Below are 21961 nucleotides of genomic sequence, written 5' to 3' on the forward strand. Positions count from 1 at the left end.
CATTCTGAAGAATGATGTTTAGATACATTAAAGACATTATTTTATACTTGTTGTTTAATGTAAAACAGGGATAAAATAATATTTTTAATAATTTGACCCATCCCCATTTGAATCCGCGTAAGTTCGTAAACAATCTGTAAATCGCTAAATGACTTATCAATCTCAAAATTAGAGATTTCAAGCTCCAAAATGCTTTCGTTAACATTTTTTTACGATCATTTTTGACAAAGTTACACTCTCTTGAATTACGCCTATTTTTCGGAGTCGGAATAAATGATCCTTTAATTTTGCTGTGTATTATATGCAAATTTCAAATATAAATTTTTTCCAATATTGTTTTTGGTAAAACTTTTGACAAAGAAATTTTGGAAATGTTTGGAAAGCTTTCAATATTATTTTATCAGATAACATAATTAATATTAATTTTGTTTATCAATTTATTTGTTTACACGTAAAATATCTTTTAGAAACACACATTTTTTTTATTCAGATAATTGATGTTTTAACGAGTTTGCAATTGACATTACTTCTTGTCAATTAAACTGAACGCAAGATGTTAATAGAGATTTCATGAAATTTTTACAATACTCGAAATTTGGCACCGTGCCATTTAACAGTGCCCGTCAAAGCGCCCGGCCGCCGCTTGGTTGCGCCGCCCTTAACGGCGCCCTGTAGTTGGATACTTTCAAACGCTCACCGTTTAAAAACTATTGACCCCTCAACATTTTGCTATTAACATTTTCAACTCAATTTTTCATGAGGAATACGTACGTACAAAATCTTCCGAGCGACATAAATCACCCTGTATAGTGCCGTGAAAAAGAGGACTTTTGTGTAAGGTCCAAATTATAAAATACATCAATTTTCAATTTTAGACACCTTGTGTTTATTAAAAATACCTCATATTCGCCTTGTTAGGTAAGTATATTGTTTAATAAACATGGCAGACATAATTTTTTCGAAAGTATGTCTCTTTAGCTTTAAAACGCCGTATTGTAAAGCCTTTAAAAGTTTGTTGTTGGAAAGATATGATTTTTTTTTAAAGTGGATTTTTAGATAACCAAAAATACCTCATATTCTCCTTGTTATATAATTCTACTTTTTAAAAAGAATGACAATACCATAATTTTTTTTTTTTTTGAAAGGATGACTCTACCTTAAAAATGACGTATTTGAAAGTCCTTAAAAGTTTTTTATTGCGGGTATATGATTTTTTAAAGGAAAAGTAGATTTTTGAACAATTTCTAATTTTTGCTTAATGGTTTTTCTTTTATAACTTAATAATAAGTCATTTTTCGGCAATATCGATTATGCAGTCACATTTCTGAGATTCTGAACTATCATATAAAAAAAGATTGTTGAAAAATGTTGATTAGAACCAAAGTTATAACTCCTCAAAGTTGAAAAAGTCTCCCAGACCCAAAAATGTGTTTCCGTATTTTACGGGATCGGTGTGTTTAAGAGTTAATTGTCATAATGCTTACTTTCTTTGAGTTGTATCTACTATATTGCAACAAGAGTTATACATTACATTTTTTTTCTTTTTTGCATTAATAGAGAAACGATTCTTTACTATTAAAAGATAGAAAAGAAAAAGCAAACATATACATGTCATCGTTTAAATGATATTTATAAGATATTTATAAGAATCGCGTAATGATATTTATAAGAATCTGTTCTAACAATTAAAAAAATAAATAAAAAATCAATGTTATACTTCAAATCAATGTTATACTTCAAATCAATTTTTATATTTAATAATAAAATTTTTTAGTTCACGCGCAAAACAGTTCTCTTTAAATGATAATACTATTGTGATTGATATTCAGGGTCATAAAGCCATTAGGTATTGATAAACAAACGAAATGATTGAGAGAGCAGTCGAGCACTCTTGAAATAGCAATGAAAATGCTAGGTGTCAGGACAAAGAATTTCGAGCTCAAATGTCAGTTAATTCCTTTAATTTTTCCATTGCCTACAGAATTCTTACGCTACATAACATTAATAAATAATAATCTGATTATAAATAAAAATTTTACATGATTTATTTGAATTTGTAAAAACTTATCTATTACAGTTACAAAAACAGATTGACATTCCTGAGATCAAAATATTAAAAAAATACCTGATACGTAATATAAGCTTTCACGTATCAAAAAATTGATCATCATCGTTATCATCTTCGCTATAATAATTGTCGCCATTCTCGAAGTATTCATTTGCGTAATCAGTCCCATCATCCATCTCATCTTCTTCCTCATCTTTAACATCCCCTATTTCTTTTCCTTCACCGTTCTCCTCTTCTCCATCCCCTTCTTCTTTACTATCTTCTTCTGCAGGTTGCTGTGTACTTTCTTTTTGCTCCAATTCTGCCAATTTTTTTGCAATATCTGTATCCTTCTTTTTCTTTGATTTTTTATTTTGACAGGACTTTCGCTTTCTCGATAATTTTAATTCTATCGGCATTTTGTTCCAATCGTGATACGCCTCATATTTCAATTTATCGTATCCTGTAATAGTTTCTTCAAAATCTTCGCAAAATCGTTCCACATCTTCATTTAATACAGTAGCTTGCACATTATTTGGCGACTCTCGCATGTACTCAGTGAAATCTCTTTTCAACTCTATTAAATAACTCATCTCAGTGGTTAATTGAATAGGTAGAGGTTTGTGATCCAACGGTGGATAACTTAGAGATGGTTGTAGAACTGGCATTGATAGTATCTCTCCTTTAGAAATACCCAACTGCTCCATAGAAAAGGACATAACGGGTTTTCCTCTACCGCGTCCTGCCATTTTTTTACTATTACTTTGTGTCCTGTAACATATTAATTAATAAAAAAATGTTAACAAATTATTCAAAGATATTAAAACTCAAAATATCATGCAACATTAATCCTGAAGGCTCTGACTAATCAGTCAAGAAATCCGCGTTGACAATAGCGACGTAGTATCGCGAAAAAATTAGAATTAAGGCGATGCTGAAATGACGGTGAAAGTCACTTGACGTACTGCAGATTACTGCAGATTTTTTTTTGACGGAATGTTGAGCGACTCGTAGTCACACGCGGGACGAAGAGTAAGAGAAATAGGCTAGCGCTCTTCGTCAAACGCGTCAAACGCACTTATCTATCTTGTCAACTTAAGCGCCATCTAATGCAATATCTCTCAACTACATGTTACACAATTACTGCTCTGTTACTATTCCAAACTGCTTCCGTATGCCAATTTACACATGAAATTCTCATAGACTTAGAAAACTATAGACCGAGCATAAATTGCTATCTTAGACAAGGGAGAGTGTGATAATCAACGTAAGGAGAAAAATGGCCATAGCCTTATGGACTAATTCGGCTAGACTCGGAAATATTCAGCTCGTTTACGCATACGTAAAGCTAAGTTTGTCCTATGCTTTCCTTTACCGCGTTTATCACTATCCCCGCAAGCTTACGCTCGGAGTGTAAGAATTCCCGAAGTGGAAATTCTCTTATAAAGCTTCTAGGCTCATTCTGAAAGCATAGTATTGTTCCTTGTTGTAATTTCCAAGGTGCCACATGCTTATTTTATACATACAAAGTCTCAAATTTTTATGCATAGCAAATGTTGGCTAACAACTATATTTTTATAATTTTTTTTCGTTTTGTATTTCAAATTGTGTCCACCACCCTTCACTATTGTCTGTACTTTCATTTTGTAAAAGAATTTTTTAATCCGTGTCTTCAATAAAAAGATTTATCAATCGATGTATACAGACAACTCTTACATCGCAATAGGCGTAAAACGTGACACGTTGATGAAATTTTGTCTTGAATTTTATTTCGTTATTATGTTTTATTGTAAAAATATAACTTGCCTCTTATTTACTAAATTCGTAAAAATAGGTCACAACTAAAGTTATCTTTGAATTTTATACATAAAAATATATTTGTCACTCCTTTTAACTTTCAATAGCTGTCCGTGTGTTTTCCTGCCTGAATAGGTTTCACTTTACGTGTTTTCATGACTATTTACTGATTAGGCAAAAAAGAAGAGCCTATTTTTACAAGTGTTTTAAAGCGATTTCATTATTTTGTTTTATCCAAATTCTTTTTATTGATAAATACCACGGATGAAACTTTAGCTTAGCATTGTGTTTTCCTATCTAAATTGGCTTCACGTTACGGGCCTTTTACTATTTACTGACTATTTACTGTCAGGGGAGAAAAAGATAGTCGAGACCATTTTTACAAGTATTTTAAAGCGATCTCATTATTGTTTTATACCAATTCTTTTTATTTACAAATGCCATAAATCAATTTTGCGTATTATTTCACGCTTATGACGACTTCAATACGGACACGGTGAGTCAGGAGCCTTAAGAAGGCTCAATCATGGATATTCCATGTCTAATTTCTATGTATGTTTCTCGAAATCTCTTCTTTTCTTAATCTAGCCTAAAAAAGTTTGTGGTGACTATGTATTTAAAAAATTAAAATTTTTTAATCAAATAATTTTTTCACGCAATTTTCGATTAAAATTTTCAGTAATTAAATTGTACATTTTTTTCGAAATGGAGAAGTACAGTCATTCTAGAAACTTGAAATATGTTTATATAAATATTTAGCGATTTTTTTTAACTACTTTAAAAAGATAAAAATAGTTGAACGCGTGATAGCCATGATTAGGCTAATAAAGTACTCCTTTTCGTTGTATCACAAGAATAAGAAAAAACTGTATAATAAAATATACAAATTAAATAAATTTAGCCCGAAAGCTTTACAAATAAATATTATATTCTAATTCAAAATTACAATTTTCTTTATAACAATAAAAAAGTAAAAAAAAATAAACTAAATATTTAAAAGTAAATATTTAGTTTATGATTTCTTTTTTAATCTTTTTAAAAAATATGTATGTACTCAATGTTCGGGCGCAAGCTCTCTTGAGAGTAATAGCATGTAGACGATAGATGGCGTGTAGAGCGTACGCAGCGGAACCAGAGATTTTAGCCAATATGGCAAATAAACGTTAGTCGAGAAACACGTCTTCTTTTGTGATCCAACAACACCAGCGAAATATTGCCGTATTCGATAGCAATACGCGACATGGTCCTTCGAGCCAGATAACAGGCAACGCAGTAAACACCAAGAAGTAGTCAAAATCGCTGAGATAGTAACAAGAATCGATAGTCGGATCGATCGAAGTGAGCACGTGGGGCGGCTGTTACTAAAGGCACCGCTACGGCATAAAACTCGCACTAAGTCACAGCTACAAGGGCACAGTGCATCCTGACGAGAATATTAGAAATACAAGCAACATTGGGATAGCAGCAATACAATTGGCTCACCAACGAAGTAAGCAATTAGCAACGAGGACTAAAGGGCAATTGACGAGTGGAATCACCACGCTGAGGAACGACCGAGAGAATGCTGCCTGCGACATTCACGCACGAGGTCGAAGATCGTCAAGGAGGTTAAGTCGGACGTGCCAAGACGAGCTACATCATGGCGGTTGTATCGAAAGAAGAGCACTTACACAAGAAAAGTCAGATAAGTAAGCCGTCCCTTACCCCCCCCCCCCTCCTTTCTTATCCTCGCACCTTCCTCGGAACATAAAGTAGCAAAAATACATAAAATCGCCAGTTCGTGAATCGATCCACCGATTGTTCGATACAGTAATTAAATTAAAAACATAGAGACTTTAATTAAACAGCGAGGCGCTGCAAAGGGTAAAGTCACCACATTTAGAAAGTATTTCGTAAATTTGTGTGCGGCGCACCCGGACGGTGAGCAGCCATTGGATGAAATAACACAGTTAGAGTTGCTTGAACGTCTTGATCGGTTACGAGAAATGTATCAGATTTATGATCGATTGCAAGTTCAAATCGATGAATTTTCTACCGAGGAAACAGAGACTATTCAGTATCGTAAAAATTTCGAAGACAAATATTTTAATTTAAAATGGCGCAAGCAGAGCATATTCTAAAACGTAACCCTGCTTCGGACACGGGCGCACATTCATCGAGGCAGCAGCCTAAAGAAGCGAATTTAGAGACAGGGCAAATGCACATGAACATGGATTATGTAGCGCGAGCTCTTCCAACCGATGCAAGACAAACAAATCAAAATATCATTTTTAAGACACCAGGTATTCGATTGCCGACAATTGAATTGCCTAAATTCACTGGTGACGTAGCAGAATGGTTAAGCTTTCGTGATACATTTGAATCACTTATTCATAGAAATGAAACTGTTGATCCTATTCAAAAGTTTCATTATTTGAGAGCGTCGTTGGAGGGAAACGCTGCACAGATAATCAAATCTTTAGAATTTACGACACTTAATTACAATGTAGCATGGAACGCGATACCGTGAACGGTACAACAATAAAAGACTGTTAACACACAATCATATTAAAGTAATATTTGGAATAGGTACCATGAAGCAGGAGTCCTCACAACAAATACGCAGTGCAATTGATACTCTAAACAAGCATCTGCAAGCGTTGAATGTTAAATCAATCAACGGAACTCTCGAATTAAATAGTAAGGACACATTTAAGCAAAAACAACAGATAGGTAATAAAACAAAAACATTTTTAGTCGAACCTCAAGGTTGTATCTTATGCAAAGAAGCATAGAATACAAAATTGTCCAAAGTTTTTAGATATTAACGTTACTAATAGATTAAAGTGCTTAAAGAAATCAAGATTATGTATAAATTGCTTGAAAACGGATCACTTCATAAAAGATTGCATAGCGAGCACATGTAAAAAATGTTCTGACAAACACACACTCATACACAGAAAGGCCATCGGCACAAGATACAAATCAACAAAGTACTAATAACGTAGCAGTTTTATGCTCACATAATAAAAACGAGGTTAAAGATGTTCTACTAGCAACAGCTTTAATAACAGCTAGAAACCATAACGATAATGTTTGTAAGACACGGGCAATTTTAGATCCAAGCTCTCAATCAAGTTTATTACAAATAAATTATGTGAAAAATTAAAACTTAAAAAATCGAAAATAAATATAAATGTAGAAGGCATCACTGAAATATCACTGGAAATAGAGTATATATGTAAACTAGAAATTAGTACAGAGCACAATGACTATCAGTTAGAAATCTCATGTCTTGTCGTACCAGAAATAACAAAGCAATTGTCAAATACAAAAATCAATAGAAATGAATTATCGATTCCTACGAATATAAAACTAGCAGATCCGTCCTTCGATACACCCGGAAAAATAAATATGTTAATAGGCGCTGACTATTTTTGGAATCTTTTGAGTGCAAGCCAGATCAAAGCAGGAAAACTTACAATACAAAAAACTAGACTAGGCTAGGTAATAGCAGGCCCATTACAAAACACTAGATCTTGGTCTGTACGATGTAATATAGCAAAACTGCAAACAATCGAAAAACAAGTTGAGATTTTGGGAAATTAAAGAGTGCAAGAACACAAATCATTTGTCAAAAGAGGAAGCTAGATGCGAGAAACATTTTTTGAAAACAGTTAAACGGGATGCAAATGGAAGATTTATAGTAACAGTTCCATACAAAGGTAGTTTAAGTAAATTAGGAGACTCTAAGAAAATAGCACAACGTCGACTTGTCAACCTCGAACAAAGACTACAGAAAAAATCGGTACTTAAAAGATATTATGAAACATTTCTGGCAGAATATCAACAATTAGGCCACATGAGTAAAATCTCAAATAAAACAAAGGTTAAATATACGTATTATCTTCCTCACCATTTATAGTTAAAAACGAAAAGCTAACAACAAAGACACGAGTAATATTTGACGCTTTCGCGGTTACTGATAGTGGAGTTTCATTAAATGATTTACAATTAGTAAGTCCAAAGACGCAGAATGATCTATTTACAATATTAATCAGATTTCGAATGCATAGTTACATCATTTCAGCAGATATTGAAAAAAATGTTTAAGCAAGTACTAGTTAACCTGGAACAACGTTCTCTTCAAAGAATTTTATGGCGCTTCACGCAAGACAATCAAATACAAACTTATGAATTAAATACACTTACAGCTTCAGCACCATTCTTAGCAACTAGGTCTGATATACTTAGCGGACGAAATCAAAGAACAATATCCAGAAATAGCAAAAATTATACGCGAAAATTTTTATGTTGATGACGTGTTAACGGGCACAGAGTCAATCGAGAAGGCTAGACAAATAATAGAACTACTTTGTAAAATTTTAGATTCGGCAGGTTTCAAGCGTAAGAAAATGGGCTTCAAATGAATCTAGCATACTAAAAAACATATCTATAAACGATCATAATCCAACTATTGTTAATTTTGAAGAGAACGTCAATTTAAAACATTAGGTTTGATATAGAAACCGAACATACACATTTTAAAATTTGATATAAAAGACCTACGAGAGGCAAAGTTTACAAAGAGACAAATACTTTCAAATATAAAGCAGATATTTGACCCATTAGGTTTGTTGGAACTGTGTGTCATACAGGCTAAAATTATATTGCAAAAGCTATGGCTTCTAAAAATAGATTGGGACGATCCGTTACCGTCAGGGTTATACTATAATTGAGATGCCTTCCGTAAACAATTAATAGAATTAAGACAACTCGATATACCTAAGTGCATTTCGATTAAATACATAAATGTAGAAATACACAGATTCGCAGACGCGTCTCAAAACGCCTACGGGGCGTGCGTTTTTATGCGTGTACAAGATTCAAGAGATAATGTGAGTGTAAAACTGGTATGCTCAAAAACTACAGTTGCCCCTCTTAAACAACAATCAATCCCGCGATTGGAACTTTGTGCGGCGCTTCTGTTGGCACGTTTAATACATAAGATTACTAAAGCGAAAATAAAGCATAACAGTAAAACATATTGAAGTGACTCAACTATAGTTCTCGGTTGGTTGTAATTACAATCAAATAAATTACAAGTATTTGTTGCAAATAGAATCGCAGAAATTCAGCGTCTTACTAACATATCTGATTGGAAACATGTTCCAACGGAGGAAAATCCAGCGGACTTCTTGTCTCGTGGCATGACTCCTGGTCAGTTAATATCATCAAAGTCTTGGTGGCATCGATCAACATTTTTAATGAGTATTGAGGATAAATGGCCTAAATGTCCAGCATTAGAGAAAGTTCCTAAATTAAAAAGAAAATGTTACGCGATAAAAACTCAGCAAAAATCAGATTTTTCTATATTCAAAATTACTTCAAATTTAAGTCGTCTTATTTGAATCTTAACTTATTGTAGACGCTTCATACATAACTGTAAGAATAAAACGGAACAAAAAACAGAAGCTCTGTCAATCATAGAATTAAACGATATATTAAATTCAATAGCAAGGCTGACTCAACAACAAGCTTTTCCGTCGAAAATACAAGCAATTAAGTCTGACTTACCGATTATAAGGGGAAACTTAGTTTCACTCAATCCATTTATTGATGAAAAAGGAATCATGAGAGTGGAAGGAAGGTTACAAAATTTGAGCTTTTTCTATGAAAAACGACATCCCATAATTTTGCATGCTAGTCCGTTGGCTAAAATGATTGCTACAAGAGAACATGTATGACTGCTTCATGCGGGACCACAACTCCTGTTAGCTACAATGCGACAACAATTTTGGATAGTAAGTGGCAAAAATCTTGCGCGCAAGGTTGTAGTTGTGTGCAATGTTTTCGCAACAAGCGCAACATATTATGGGTGAATTAACCAGTCATCGAGTAACAATATCGACTCCGTTCCATGCTACAAGCGTAGATTACACGGAGCCCTTCTTAATAAAGGACAGAAAGAGTCGAGGTTGCAAGACAACCAAGAGTTATGTACGTGTTACCAAGAGTTATTTCGTTTGCTTCGCCACTAAAGCTATGCATCTAGAACAGATCTGATGAGCGAGGCGTTCATAGCAACACTAAGACGTTTTGCATCCAGAAGAAGCAAGCTAGCCCACATATATTCGGACAATGGCACGAGTTTTGTTGGGGCTAACGCAAATTAAAAGATTTAGGCGAGTTCTTAATTAAAGGAAACAAAAAATTGAGTCAAGCAATCGTTAAATTAAGCATAGAATGGCATTTTGCACCGGCGTATTCACCTCATTTCGGAGGGATTTGGGAGTCGGGAGTGAGATCCACAAAGCACTATTTGAAGTGGCGGATAATGTAATGATGACATTTGAAGAATTTTATACCCTTCTAACCCAAATAGAAGACCCAAATAGATAACCCGTCCTAAACTCAAAATCTTTAATCCCGCTGTCCAACAATCCTAATGACCTTACCCCATTAACACCAGCTCATTTTCTGATTGGTCAACCGTTGACAGCCATACCAGACGTTTCATTGACGCATCTTCCAGAAGCCAGATTGTCCAGATGGCAAATAATCCAAAAAATGCAACAGCATTTTTCGAGCCGGTGGAGTAAGGAGTACATCACTTACAACAGAGAACAAAATAGAGGCAACCACATCCAAACCTAAAGGAAGAAACGATAGTCTTTATAAAAATGAGAATCTACCACCCCTGAGATGGAAGCTAGGATAAATCATCGCCCATCCGAGCAAGGACAAGGTTGCAAGGGTTGCGATGAAAACATCGACAGGAACCATACGGATCGCGATACAAAAGATATGTCCGTTACCACAAGAAGATTGTAAAAATCAAAAATAATTGTAATGGTCCATACGCTCAATAATTAGCAATTTATTACTAGATTATTTTCATTTAAAGTAGTGATTACTCCCAGAATTCATGTTTAAAATATTAACAATTTTAGAGATTAAGTATCAGTCAGTTATGATGTCAATTTTAATTTTCTTCAAGAGTATATTTAGTTGTTTTGAATGTAAACCTTCAAGGTCCGGGAGTATGTTCAAGCGCAAGCTCTGTTTAGAGTAATAGCATGTAGATGATAGATGGCGTGTAGAGCGTACGCAGCGGGGCCAGAGGAGATTTTAGCCAATATAGCGAATAAACGTTAGTCGAAAAACACGTCTTCTTTTGTGATCCAACACCACCAGCGAAATACTGCCGTATTCGATAGCAATACGCGACACCCAATTAATGTCTTTTCATATAAAAACAACAATAAAAGTCGTTGCTCAGTTACAAAGGGTTATTAAGCGTTAAAAATAATCATTCTGAACATCATTTTCAATAAAAGTATAAGATTAAGAAATCTATCATACCGATGTTGTACTTAACATACGCAATACTCTTGGAATTATTAATTACACTGTATGTATAACGTTTGCCTTAAGGAGGTGCTAAAGTCGGGAGTTTTACTGACTGAACAACGACTTACATACGATTTACAATATATATGTATGGTTTACGAAACAGCAATCATTATATACTACATCAATATCGCATGCACATATACGGATAAATTTTCGTATTGAATTAAGTGTCTAAGTCTAATTCTAAAAACTCGACGTTGTTTCTTCATGTAATCTACATATACAATATAAATACTCCAATTTTATAAGTACAGATTACAAAGTTTTATATCAAATAAATATTGTCACGATTTGACAGCAATAAACGCCATATTCGTTTAAGTAAAGAACCTTGTGAAACGTCAATTATGATTTTAATGAAACTTGTATACTTATAGATAACGTAAATAAATTTAAAAAATATCAGTTGCAGCGGAAAAAATTGGAAGGTGTAAAATCGTCCCTTATGTGTAAAGTAATTTATAACTTTTTCCGTTAGATCTCAAAAACTATTCGAAATATCAAAAAACGTTTCATACAAAAGTTTTACAACAAAATGAACTATATTACATCAATACTTTTAAAAAATAATTATTTTTTAAAATTAAAAAATAATTTTTTCAAATAATTATTCTAACAAAATATTATTGACGTAAATAGTAATTTTATTGTAAAACTTTCGTATAAAACATTTTTTTATACCTTGAATAATTCTTGATACAACGAAAGAAGCTTAAAATCGCTTTACACATGAAGGCTGATTTCACCCCTTCCATTTGACAACTTTTTAAAAAAATTATTTTTTAAAATATTAATAATAATAGAGATAATTTTATTATAAAACTACTTGTAAATAGATGTAGTGTAATAATTTTGTTATAAAATTGTATAATCATATATTCATCAATATCCACATTTTTAAAATACTGATGGTAGAGGTAATTTTATTATAAAATTACTTTGTATGTTTACATTCTACATTCACATATTTTTTCATGCTTTCTATCACAAAATGATAAAATGCTATCATTTCCACATCATCTATAACGAGGCAGCATAGTACACTTTTTTTATAATGGTTTTCTCCTATTCCACTCTCATTTTTTTTATACACAAATTATTCAAAATGTTGTTCTTCCTTTCTTGAATAATTTAAGATATGACATTTAAGAAACATATTTAAACAATATATATTATAATTATATAATATTTTTACTCGCGTAATATTTAAAAAATGCTTATCAAAATATTGTAAAATTGATAATACATAACATCTTCCTTCTCATTTTCCTCTTTCCCCTCAGAATAATAATACTGGAAATAAAACTAACGTCATAGTTTTTTTTAATTGTTTTCTTTTTTCCTGTTCTCTGCTTCTAAATATGCAATATTAGTATATCTTTCTTTACGCAAACTCACGTACGTGATTTATTTGTAAGATATTATTTATATCTTACAAAAGAATCCCAGTTGAAAATATTGTATACAAAAAGTACACAAAAAACATCTTATGATATAAGTGATATAACAAATTGTAAATATTATAAAAAACATTCATATTATCAAACCCTAGTAAGAAGAGCATAAACCCTTATCTATCATACTTATCAAAAAATATTTTTATCACCAAAAGTAAGAAAATTGTATGACAAAACAGTACAATTAAAAAGACAGAAAAGATATCTCAAGAAATGCCTTAATCAAGTCACATCAAATACATCAAAATTAATAAAACAACGTAGAACAAATAAAAGCAGAATTGATAATACTGCAGCAGTAAAACAGCAAATTGTACACATGATTTCAAAGAATAGTAACGTAGCACCACAGATATAATGTTGGTCCACGACAATTTATACAAATATATTAATATAAATTGTTTATATTAATAAATTTATTAATGATCAACAATTCATATTAATGATCTATTGCCATCATTCTATTTTCTTAACTCCATTCCAAATCTTTTAATTCTAATTTACTTATTCTTGTATTCTCTATATTTACACATTTATTATATTTTATTAGTTATTATTAACTTGTTTATATATTATTAATCAATTGTATATATTATTAATCATTTGTATATATTATTAATCATTTGTATATATTATTAATCATTTGTATATATTATTAACTATTTGTATATATTGAACATTAGCACATACATCATCATTAAAACTTATTTCATTATTATGTGTTTTTTATATTATACTTTTTATATATTTTTTATATTAATTAAATTTTATTATTTGTATTAATTATTTTTAGTACGTCTTTTTTAAGGCAAAGCGGTATACATTAAAAGAGAAAATGTTTTGTATTGAAATCGCCGATCTCGCTTATAAATTTTTATCAAAATATCTATTGTGTCCTTCTATCACTACTTTAAATACTCAACTGACAATGAGACATATTCCATTAAATTCTGGTTGTAATCCTATCATTTTTAAATATCTCCAATTGGTGGCAAAAGAAGTCAAGGACAGTGAATTATACTGTGTACTAATTTAAGATAAAATGGCTATAGAACCAGCCATAAATTACAATTCCAAAACAGATAAAATTATTGGATTTGAAGATTGGGGAATAAAACAAAAAAATTTACAGATCATGCAATACTGTTTGGTGTACAATGTCTTGCTTCAGGCAATCTTATGCCTATTGGATATGAATTTTGTCAAAATACAACAAATACAGCATAACTTGTAAGGTGCATAAACAAATGGTTAACGAATCATAACACAGCTCTACATTGAACAAGATTAAGTAATATCACGTATTATTAAATTTAAAATTAATATTAACCCCCCCCCCCCTGAAAAAACTGTAAAGAATTTATTGCAAAAATATCACCTCAACCAGGGTTTGAACCTGGGACCTCCCGATTCTCCGGTATGGGTGATATTTTTCGCAATAAATTCTTTACAGTTTTTTCAAGGAGGGAAAGGGTTAAATTAATTTCAAATTTAATAATACGTGATATTACCTAATCTTGTTCAATGTAGAGCTGTGTTATGACTGAAAAAACAATTCAGCACGCAGTTCATTGAATTCGAGGAAGACATATAAATTTAATTAAAAAGAACAGGCTTATTTTACTTAAGCGCGTATAAACGCTCAAGCGTCAAATGGACCTCTATGAAGCTAGCAAAACCAAATCGGCAGAATCAAATAAAACATAGTGGAATATTTAGTACTCATTTTGTACTAATTTGTACTATAAAAAATAATTTTGTACTCCATGATGTTTCAAAGAAACTCGTGGTCCTGCTAGGTTCATATGAATCCAGCACAAAAAAAAAAAAAAAAATTAAAAAATAAAACTGAAGTAGATATAATTATTACTGTTTTTGTACTAATTTGTACCACTGCAAATAAATTAATAATATAAGTTTAATAAATATAATCAATTTCAAAACAATTTACATCTCTAAATTCTAGATCAACCCCAAGAATAAAGTACTCTTTTCCCTCAGCAGAATCAAACGACATTATTTTTGCTCAATGCTTGATAATTTGTACTACCAAAATGTGCAATTTAAGAATTTGTACCTTGCTATTTTTCTCAAAACCACCCCTGAATCTTGATGACCTCTAGAGTAAAGTACTTTTTTCCCTTAGCAGAATCAAATAACACTATTTTTACTCGTTGCGTAATAATTTGTACTACCAAAATGTAAAGTTTGAGAATTTGTACTCCTGACATTTTTCTCAAAACCACCCTGAACACTTGATGATCTCAAGAGTAAAGTACTATTTTCTTTTAGCAGAAGCACTATTATTTAAAATCAATAAATTTATTGTATTTTTTTCATTTATGAATAAACAGGAAAAAGTTTAATATATTATTTCTTCTTTTATCCATTTTGTACATGATTATTTGACAAATGAACAAAACAAAAAGCATCGTGTTAGATTCATTTTCTTAGATACGTTCTGAAAATCCACCTTACTAATAGAGATTTAATAGTTTTATTCCCAATATAATTGCCTTATCCCAAGATAAATCAATGTTTTTCGTTTGGCAAAATAAGCATGCAATAAAAAAACAGCTTATATATTTAAATGGCAAGAATGTATATAAATTTTATAATACCTAAACTCTCAAACTTCAAATTTCGATAAATCATATTTTGTGTAAATTATTATGCATCAAGCAAATATAATGTCGTTGGTTCTGCTAAGGAAAAAAATTATTTTACTCTTGAGGTCATCAAGTGTTAAGGGTGGTTTTGAGAAAAATGTCTATAGTACAAATTCTCAAACTTTACGCTAGTTTTTGCTAGTACAAATTATCAAGCATCGAGCAAAAATAGTGTTGTTTGATTCTGATAAGCAAAAAGAATACTCTTGAGATTATGAAGTGTTAAGGGTGATTTTGAAAAAAATGGCAAGGGTACAAATTCTTAAATTGCACATTTTGGTAGTACAAATTATCAAGCATCGAGCAAAAATAGTGTCGTTTGATTCTGCTAAGAGAAAAGAGTACTTTACTCTTGGAGTTAATCTAGAATATAGAGGTGTAAATTGTTTTGAAGCTGATTATATTTATTAAACTTATATTATTAATTTATCTGCAGTGGTACAAATTAGTACAAAATCAGTAATAATTATATCTACTTTATTTTTATTTTTTAATTTTTTTTGTCCTGCTGGCTTCATATGAACCTAGCAGGACCACGAGTTTCTTCAAAACGGCATAGGGTACAAAATTATTTTTTATAGTACAAATTAGTATAAAATGAGTACTGAATATTCCACTATGTTTTATTTGATTCTGCCGATTTGGTTTCGCTAGCTTCATAGAGGTGTCAAATGGAACGATTGAAAATAGGCCTGTACGTGTTGCTGCTCTTTTTGAATTAATTTCGTTGTCGGCTCTCTCTTTCTTACGATCGAATATATATTTATCTCATCTCGAGTGCAAACATTTTTGAGGATTTCAAGCAACTCAAACAAACCTAATAGCGCTCAAAAGTGTAAGCGCTTACAGCACGTAAATGTCCAAACGAAACGCACCCTATATGTCTCCAAAGCATCTCTTATTAATTTCTGACATTCCTACTCCTCGAATGCTCGGTCTGTATATCCTATGTTTATGCTATACAGGATGATTATTAATAAATGTCCCTACTTTTTACCACAGGAGCATACATTTGTAATTTCTACTATAATAATATGTTAGAAATACGTATCCATCGGTAAATCATGCACCTATGGTAAAAAGTAGACATTCATTAATAATCACCCTGTATATGAATTCCACTACTGTATCAAAAATGTAAACTAAACAAGAAAATTTTAACGATGACCACGTATATCTCAAAAAATAAAATTTCAGAAGATTGAACTTTTCATTACGGTATCTCCGTTCGTATAACACAAATAGAAAAAATAAAAACATTGTTATTATACAACTTTACCCAAGCTATCGTTTGAGAGTATTTAGAACTTCATCGATTCAAAATTTATTAAGATATGATAATCTCGTGTGCTTAGAAGTTGATGACTTGTGTATATTTTTTTAAATACAAAAATACAATCGTATCATGTGCTAAGTATAAACGTTATTTTACATAAAATAATTATAAAATAAATTATTATAACGTGTTTAAAATTTTAAGTAAATTTTGGTTATATAAGAACATAAAAAAGTTATACATACAAGTATCAATTACAAGAATGTGATATTAATGTATACTACTTATTAATGATCATTTTATAGACATTTAATAATAAATCAATTCATATTCTATTTTTATTTATTCATAATCTGTCATCAAGAACATGATCTGTCATTTGTCATCGTGAACTCTATTATTCTTAATCAAAAATGTATAATTAATTTTTGAATTTTTTATTATTTATATTTAGTTATATGTAAACATGAAATTAAATTTCATTACTTTTACTTCTCATAGTTGAGTAAGATCAACCAGATGAGAAATGTGTTAACACAATTCTCTAGATCAAATATGTTTAAAGTAAATATTCATTGAGAAAATTTCTGATTCTAAAATTTTAATTCCTATTCCTAGTATTTAACATTTTGTTATGCCCAGGGCCTAAAACTAATGCTGTCAGCATTCCATTACCTTAACACTTAATTTTCTAAGCATGTGTAAGATAAAACTTATATCTATAAACCCAGCATTAAAAAATAAATAAAATATTCAATAAACAATGTTTATCAAAATAAATATGAAACTGCAAACTATCATCTTCAAATTTTTTAAAATATTTTAGAGTAAGGAAAAAGAGTCAAAATAATGTGTTCTCATCGCAAAAGTACCAAAAAATACTTTACTTGGAGGATTAATGACCTAGTTTACACCGAACACTTGACACGCATACTAACAAGTAACTTTCTTTTAAATTGTTTTAATTTCGACAATACGTGTAAATGTATACGTGATATCTATATTTAATTAATTATCTTGATTCATATTGAACCAGCTTAATATACTAATATTCATTAAATTTATTACCGAAATTAAGATAATTGAATAGAAAGTTACTAAATATTACGCATATCAAGTATTCGGTGTAAACAAAGCCAATGACTTTTTTATAGTCTCAAGTGACGATTTTTACTTTTCAACTCTTTGTTTATACAGGAAGACATTGCTTGATCAAAATATAAAACAAAAATTAATTATCCATAAATTACATAAACTAAATATCTATCATAACCAGTAAATATCTACCATAACCTATAAAAGATCCGTGAAACGTGATAAAAAATTAAAAAAGATTAACAACAGTTATAGTGAATCTTAGTGCTCATATAATAATATATGAACAAATAATATTATTTAATAATATTATCTAAGATCTGCTGACCATTGTTAACCTTTTTTCGATTAATTTTTCAGAATAATTATATTTACCTCAAACTTTTTGAATTGCTAATTCTTTTTTAGCACTTTTCTTTTCGAGCTCTTCTTGCTTAGCGCGAAAGAGTTCCTTATCGTAAATCACTTTGATCACGAGGGAGCAGGAAGGACACGTAACCTCTACTTCGCCGGCGACCAGATCGGTGAGAGATATTTGAAACTGATCACCGCACGGACAAGGATAATAATATACCTCCTCGTCTTCGTCGTACTCGAAATCTTCGATTTCTACTTCATCGTAATAAACTAATTGCGGCATAATTCTATATATTGTTTAATGCAATCATCCAATAACTAATATAGACATTATTGACAATTAACTGAAGGTGCGTTCTCCGTTTTTCATTCAAAATAGAGTTCCTAAAATATTATTATTTTAGGAACTCTAAGGGAGAATTCACACCTTGGCGGAAAAGCAGAAAGCAGAGAGCCAATCAGGGGGTCGATTGCGTATTCCAAAACCTAGTGAAAATGGTAAAAGTGAGCTCTCACTCGATTGGCTACTCTTCACCATAGTGGAAATGCGACATTTCTCACGTGACATTGCTCGGCAAGTATTTTGATGTCGAGTTCAATCAAACTGTATCGAATTTGGTCGAGTTTGCGGAGTCTTGTATCGTTTCAGGGGGTCGATTGTGTATCTTTGTCGACTTTTTTCACTTCTCGTATTTTCATCTCACATGAAAAAATACGCGCGATTGGCTATGAGCATAGTGAAAATGCGATATCCCTATGCTCACGTGAGTGAAAATCACAAATGCGAGTGCGAGAAATGGTAGAAAACTTCACATAACCTTTAAAAAACGGTGCATCGCCTCTGAGTTAATCTCCAATAATCTCAAAGTCTCTCCTGTTGATGACTGACGACGAGTGTTCCGAGTAAGATATCAATTTAAAAAAAACGGTGCGTAAATATTGCATAATTGATTTACAATATATACTTATATTATTTATATCTTATTATTTATTTATTGTTATTTATTATTTATATACTTATATAATTATTAATTTATTTATATACTTTATACAATTTTACAATGTATTATCTAGAATATATTATCTAGAATATCGAATGTATCCTGAGTATCTCTCAGTCTCTTTCTTAATAAATTTAAATTTCTTTTTCTAATTTTTTTTCTAATTCGCATTTTCCTCTTGCTCGATAAAAAGTAAAAGGTACTCCATTCTGAAACGATACAAGACTCCGCAAACTCGACCAAATTCGACACAGTTTGATTGAACTCGACATCAAAATACTTGCCGAGCAATGTCACGTGAGAAATATCGCATTTCCACTATGGTGAAAAGTAGCCAATCGAGTGAGAGCTCACTTTTACCATTTTCACTAGGTTTTGGAATACGCAATCGACCCCCAGAATGGAGTACCTTTTACTTTTTATCGAGCAAAAGGAAAATGCGAATTAGAAAAAAAATTAGAAAAAGAAATTTAAATTTATTAAGAAAGAGACTGAGAGATACTCAGGATACATTCGATATTCTAGATAATATATTCTAGATAATACATTGTAAAATTGTATAAAGTATATAAATAAATTAATAATTATATAAGTATATAAATAATAAATAACAATAAATAAATAATAAGATATAAATAATATAAGTATATATTGTAAATAAATTATGCAATATTTACGTACCGTTGTTTTTAAATTGGTATCATACTCGGGACACGCGTCATCAATCGTCAATAGAAGAGACTTTGAGATTATTAGAGATTATTTAACTCAGTGGCGATGCACCGTTTTTTAAAGGTTATGTGAAGTATTCTACCATTGCTCGCACTCGCATTTGTGATTTTTATTCACGTGAGCATAGGGATATCGCATTTTTACTATGCTCATAGCCAATCGCGCGTATTTTTTCATGTGAGATGAAAATACGAGAAGTGAGAAAAGTCGACAAAAATACACAATCGACCCCCTTAAAAAATAATGGGTGTTTACGATAACTAATCGGATCTCGGATTGGATTGAACAATGGTACTCAACGTAAGTATAAAAAATTTCCCAGGAATTCTATATGATATGCTTGAAATATTATATGCTTTAATATGTACCTAATAATTAATAATTGTTTTATTAATTTTGATTTGTTTCCGATATAACCACAAATTTTAGAATAGATTAATTAATTTTTACAAACAGAAATTTAAACGAAATCCAGTGTTTAGACAAAACAAATTACAATAAATCTAAATTCAAATCTTTCTTTTTAACTTAATCTTTGATTTTTTGTGTTATTATTTAAAAAAATAAAGAGACTTACTTTTCAAGCATGCTTCTCGGTCTCCACGCTTTCGTCATCAATCGGATTACATTTGAGACAGCAATCGTCAATCCGATTAGCCTAGGGAAATTTTCTATACCTACGTTGAGTACCATTATTCAATCCAATCCGAGATCCGATTAGTTATCGTAAACACCCAATGTATACGAAAATACTAGGGAACTTTATAATATATGTAACGTATACTATACTATTTTCGTATATTTTCGTATACGTTATTTTTCAAGAATACGGCCCCTGGAAGTCGATTCTGTATCACATAAGTTGAGTAAAAATTACAAAAGTGATACAAAATTCACTAGCTTTTGACCAATGAAATTACAAATATTTTAGTGAATTACTCACTTTTGTAATTTTCACCAAGGTGAATAATATAAGAATTGACCCCCTATTTACTACCAGCGCAAGCTCTAATTGGCTCTCTGCTTTCTGCTTTGCTGCCAAGGTGTGAATTCCCCTTGAGAGTTACAGAATACGGCCTCTGTTCTGGGGGTTGATTGTGTATTTTTGTCGACTTTTCTCACTTCTTGTATTTTCATCTCACATGAAAAAATATTCGCGATTGGCTATAAGCATAATGAAACTGCGATATCCCTATGCTCACGTGAATAAAAATCACAAATGCGAGTGCGAGCAATGGTAGAATACTTCACATAACCTTTAAAAAACGGTGCGTCGCCTCTGAGTTAAATAATCTCCAATAATCTTAAAGTCTCTTCTGTTGACGATTGATGACGCGTGTCCCGAATAAGATACCAATTTTAAAAAACGGTACGTAAATATTGCATAATTTATTTACAATATATACTTATATTATTTACATATTATTTATTTATTATTTATTATTTATATACTTATACAATTATTAATTTATTTATATACTTTATACAATTTTACAATGTATTATCTAGAATATATTATCTAGAATATCGAATGGATTCTGAGTATCTCTCAGGCCCAGTTTCACAACTTTGAGTTTAACCCGAGCTTAGTTGAACTAATTGTAAGTTTAACGCCACGGTTAAACTTCTATCGCGTTTCACAACCAGATTTTAACTCTAGGTTACGTAAACCTATAATCTATGCAAAGAAACTTCAACAGACTTATCTTTCTTCTAGAACAAGTAGTGTGATTGGTTGTTACCGAAGAGTAGGGAATGAGATATTACAGGTTCTATACACCAAGGCAAAAAATAATGAACAAATTTAAAAGTTTTAAAGTTTTCTTCTTACATGTTTCCAAATCAGTTTGAACTAAACAATTAAATTCAATTGTTACTGTAAAAATTTACACTTTATTAAGTACATTAAACATTGGAACACTAATTAGAAAAAAATTTCTCATAAAATAAAGAATAACAGATTCGAATAAAAGACAAAATTGAGTTTTGAAAAAAATAAATAAATCTAAAAGACAGCCACTCGAAATAAAAAAAAAACTGTTTTTTGGAAAAACACATATATGGTCATCGTAATTATAGTATGTAATCTATAAGTACTAATTTAATAATATTACAAAACTATTTTTACTGTTCTG

At 31.0% G+C, this 21961-nt stretch overlaps 2 protein-coding genes across 5 annotated transcripts; both read right to left on the reverse strand.

Moving 5' to 3' along the window:
* Positions 1-1944: 1944 nt before the first annotated feature.
* On the reverse strand, positions 1945-18472 carry LOC105207499 (DNA-directed RNA polymerase III subunit RPC7-like). 4 transcript variants are annotated; one of them, XM_011176998.3, is made up of 3 exons: positions 18112-18347; positions 10282-10476; positions 1945-2818 (listed from the first exon to the last, which is right to left on the reverse strand). In XM_011176998.3, the coding sequence occupies exons 2-3, from the start codon at positions 10341-10343 to the stop codon at positions 2146-2148; spliced, it is 735 nt and encodes a 244-aa protein (XP_011175300.1). In that variant the 5' UTR covers positions 10344-10476; positions 18112-18347; the 3' UTR covers positions 1945-2145. The 4 variants fall into 4 exon arrangements, with proteins under 4 accessions (XP_011175300.1, XP_039303460.1, XP_011175299.1 ...); XM_039447526.1 differs by lacking the exon at positions 10282-10476 and adding an exon at positions 8974-9139 and having other exon boundaries at positions 18112-18247; XM_011176997.3 differs by lacking the exon at positions 18112-18347 and adding an exon at positions 8974-9139 and having other exon boundaries at positions 10282-10455.
* On the reverse strand, positions 18111-18441 carry LOC113004835 (DPH3 homolog). The gene has a single exon (XM_026139304.2). The coding sequence runs from the start codon at positions 18374-18376 to the stop codon at positions 18113-18115; it is 264 nt and encodes an 87-aa protein (XP_025995089.1). The 5' UTR covers positions 18377-18441; the 3' UTR covers positions 18111-18112.
* Positions 18473-21961: the final 3489 nt, after the last annotated feature.

This window comes from Solenopsis invicta, chromosome 1 (assembly GCF_016802725.1).
Source record: "Solenopsis invicta isolate M01_SB chromosome 1, UNIL_Sinv_3.0, whole genome shotgun sequence".
Taxonomy (NCBI): Eukaryota; Metazoa; Arthropoda; class Insecta; order Hymenoptera; family Formicidae; genus Solenopsis; species Solenopsis invicta.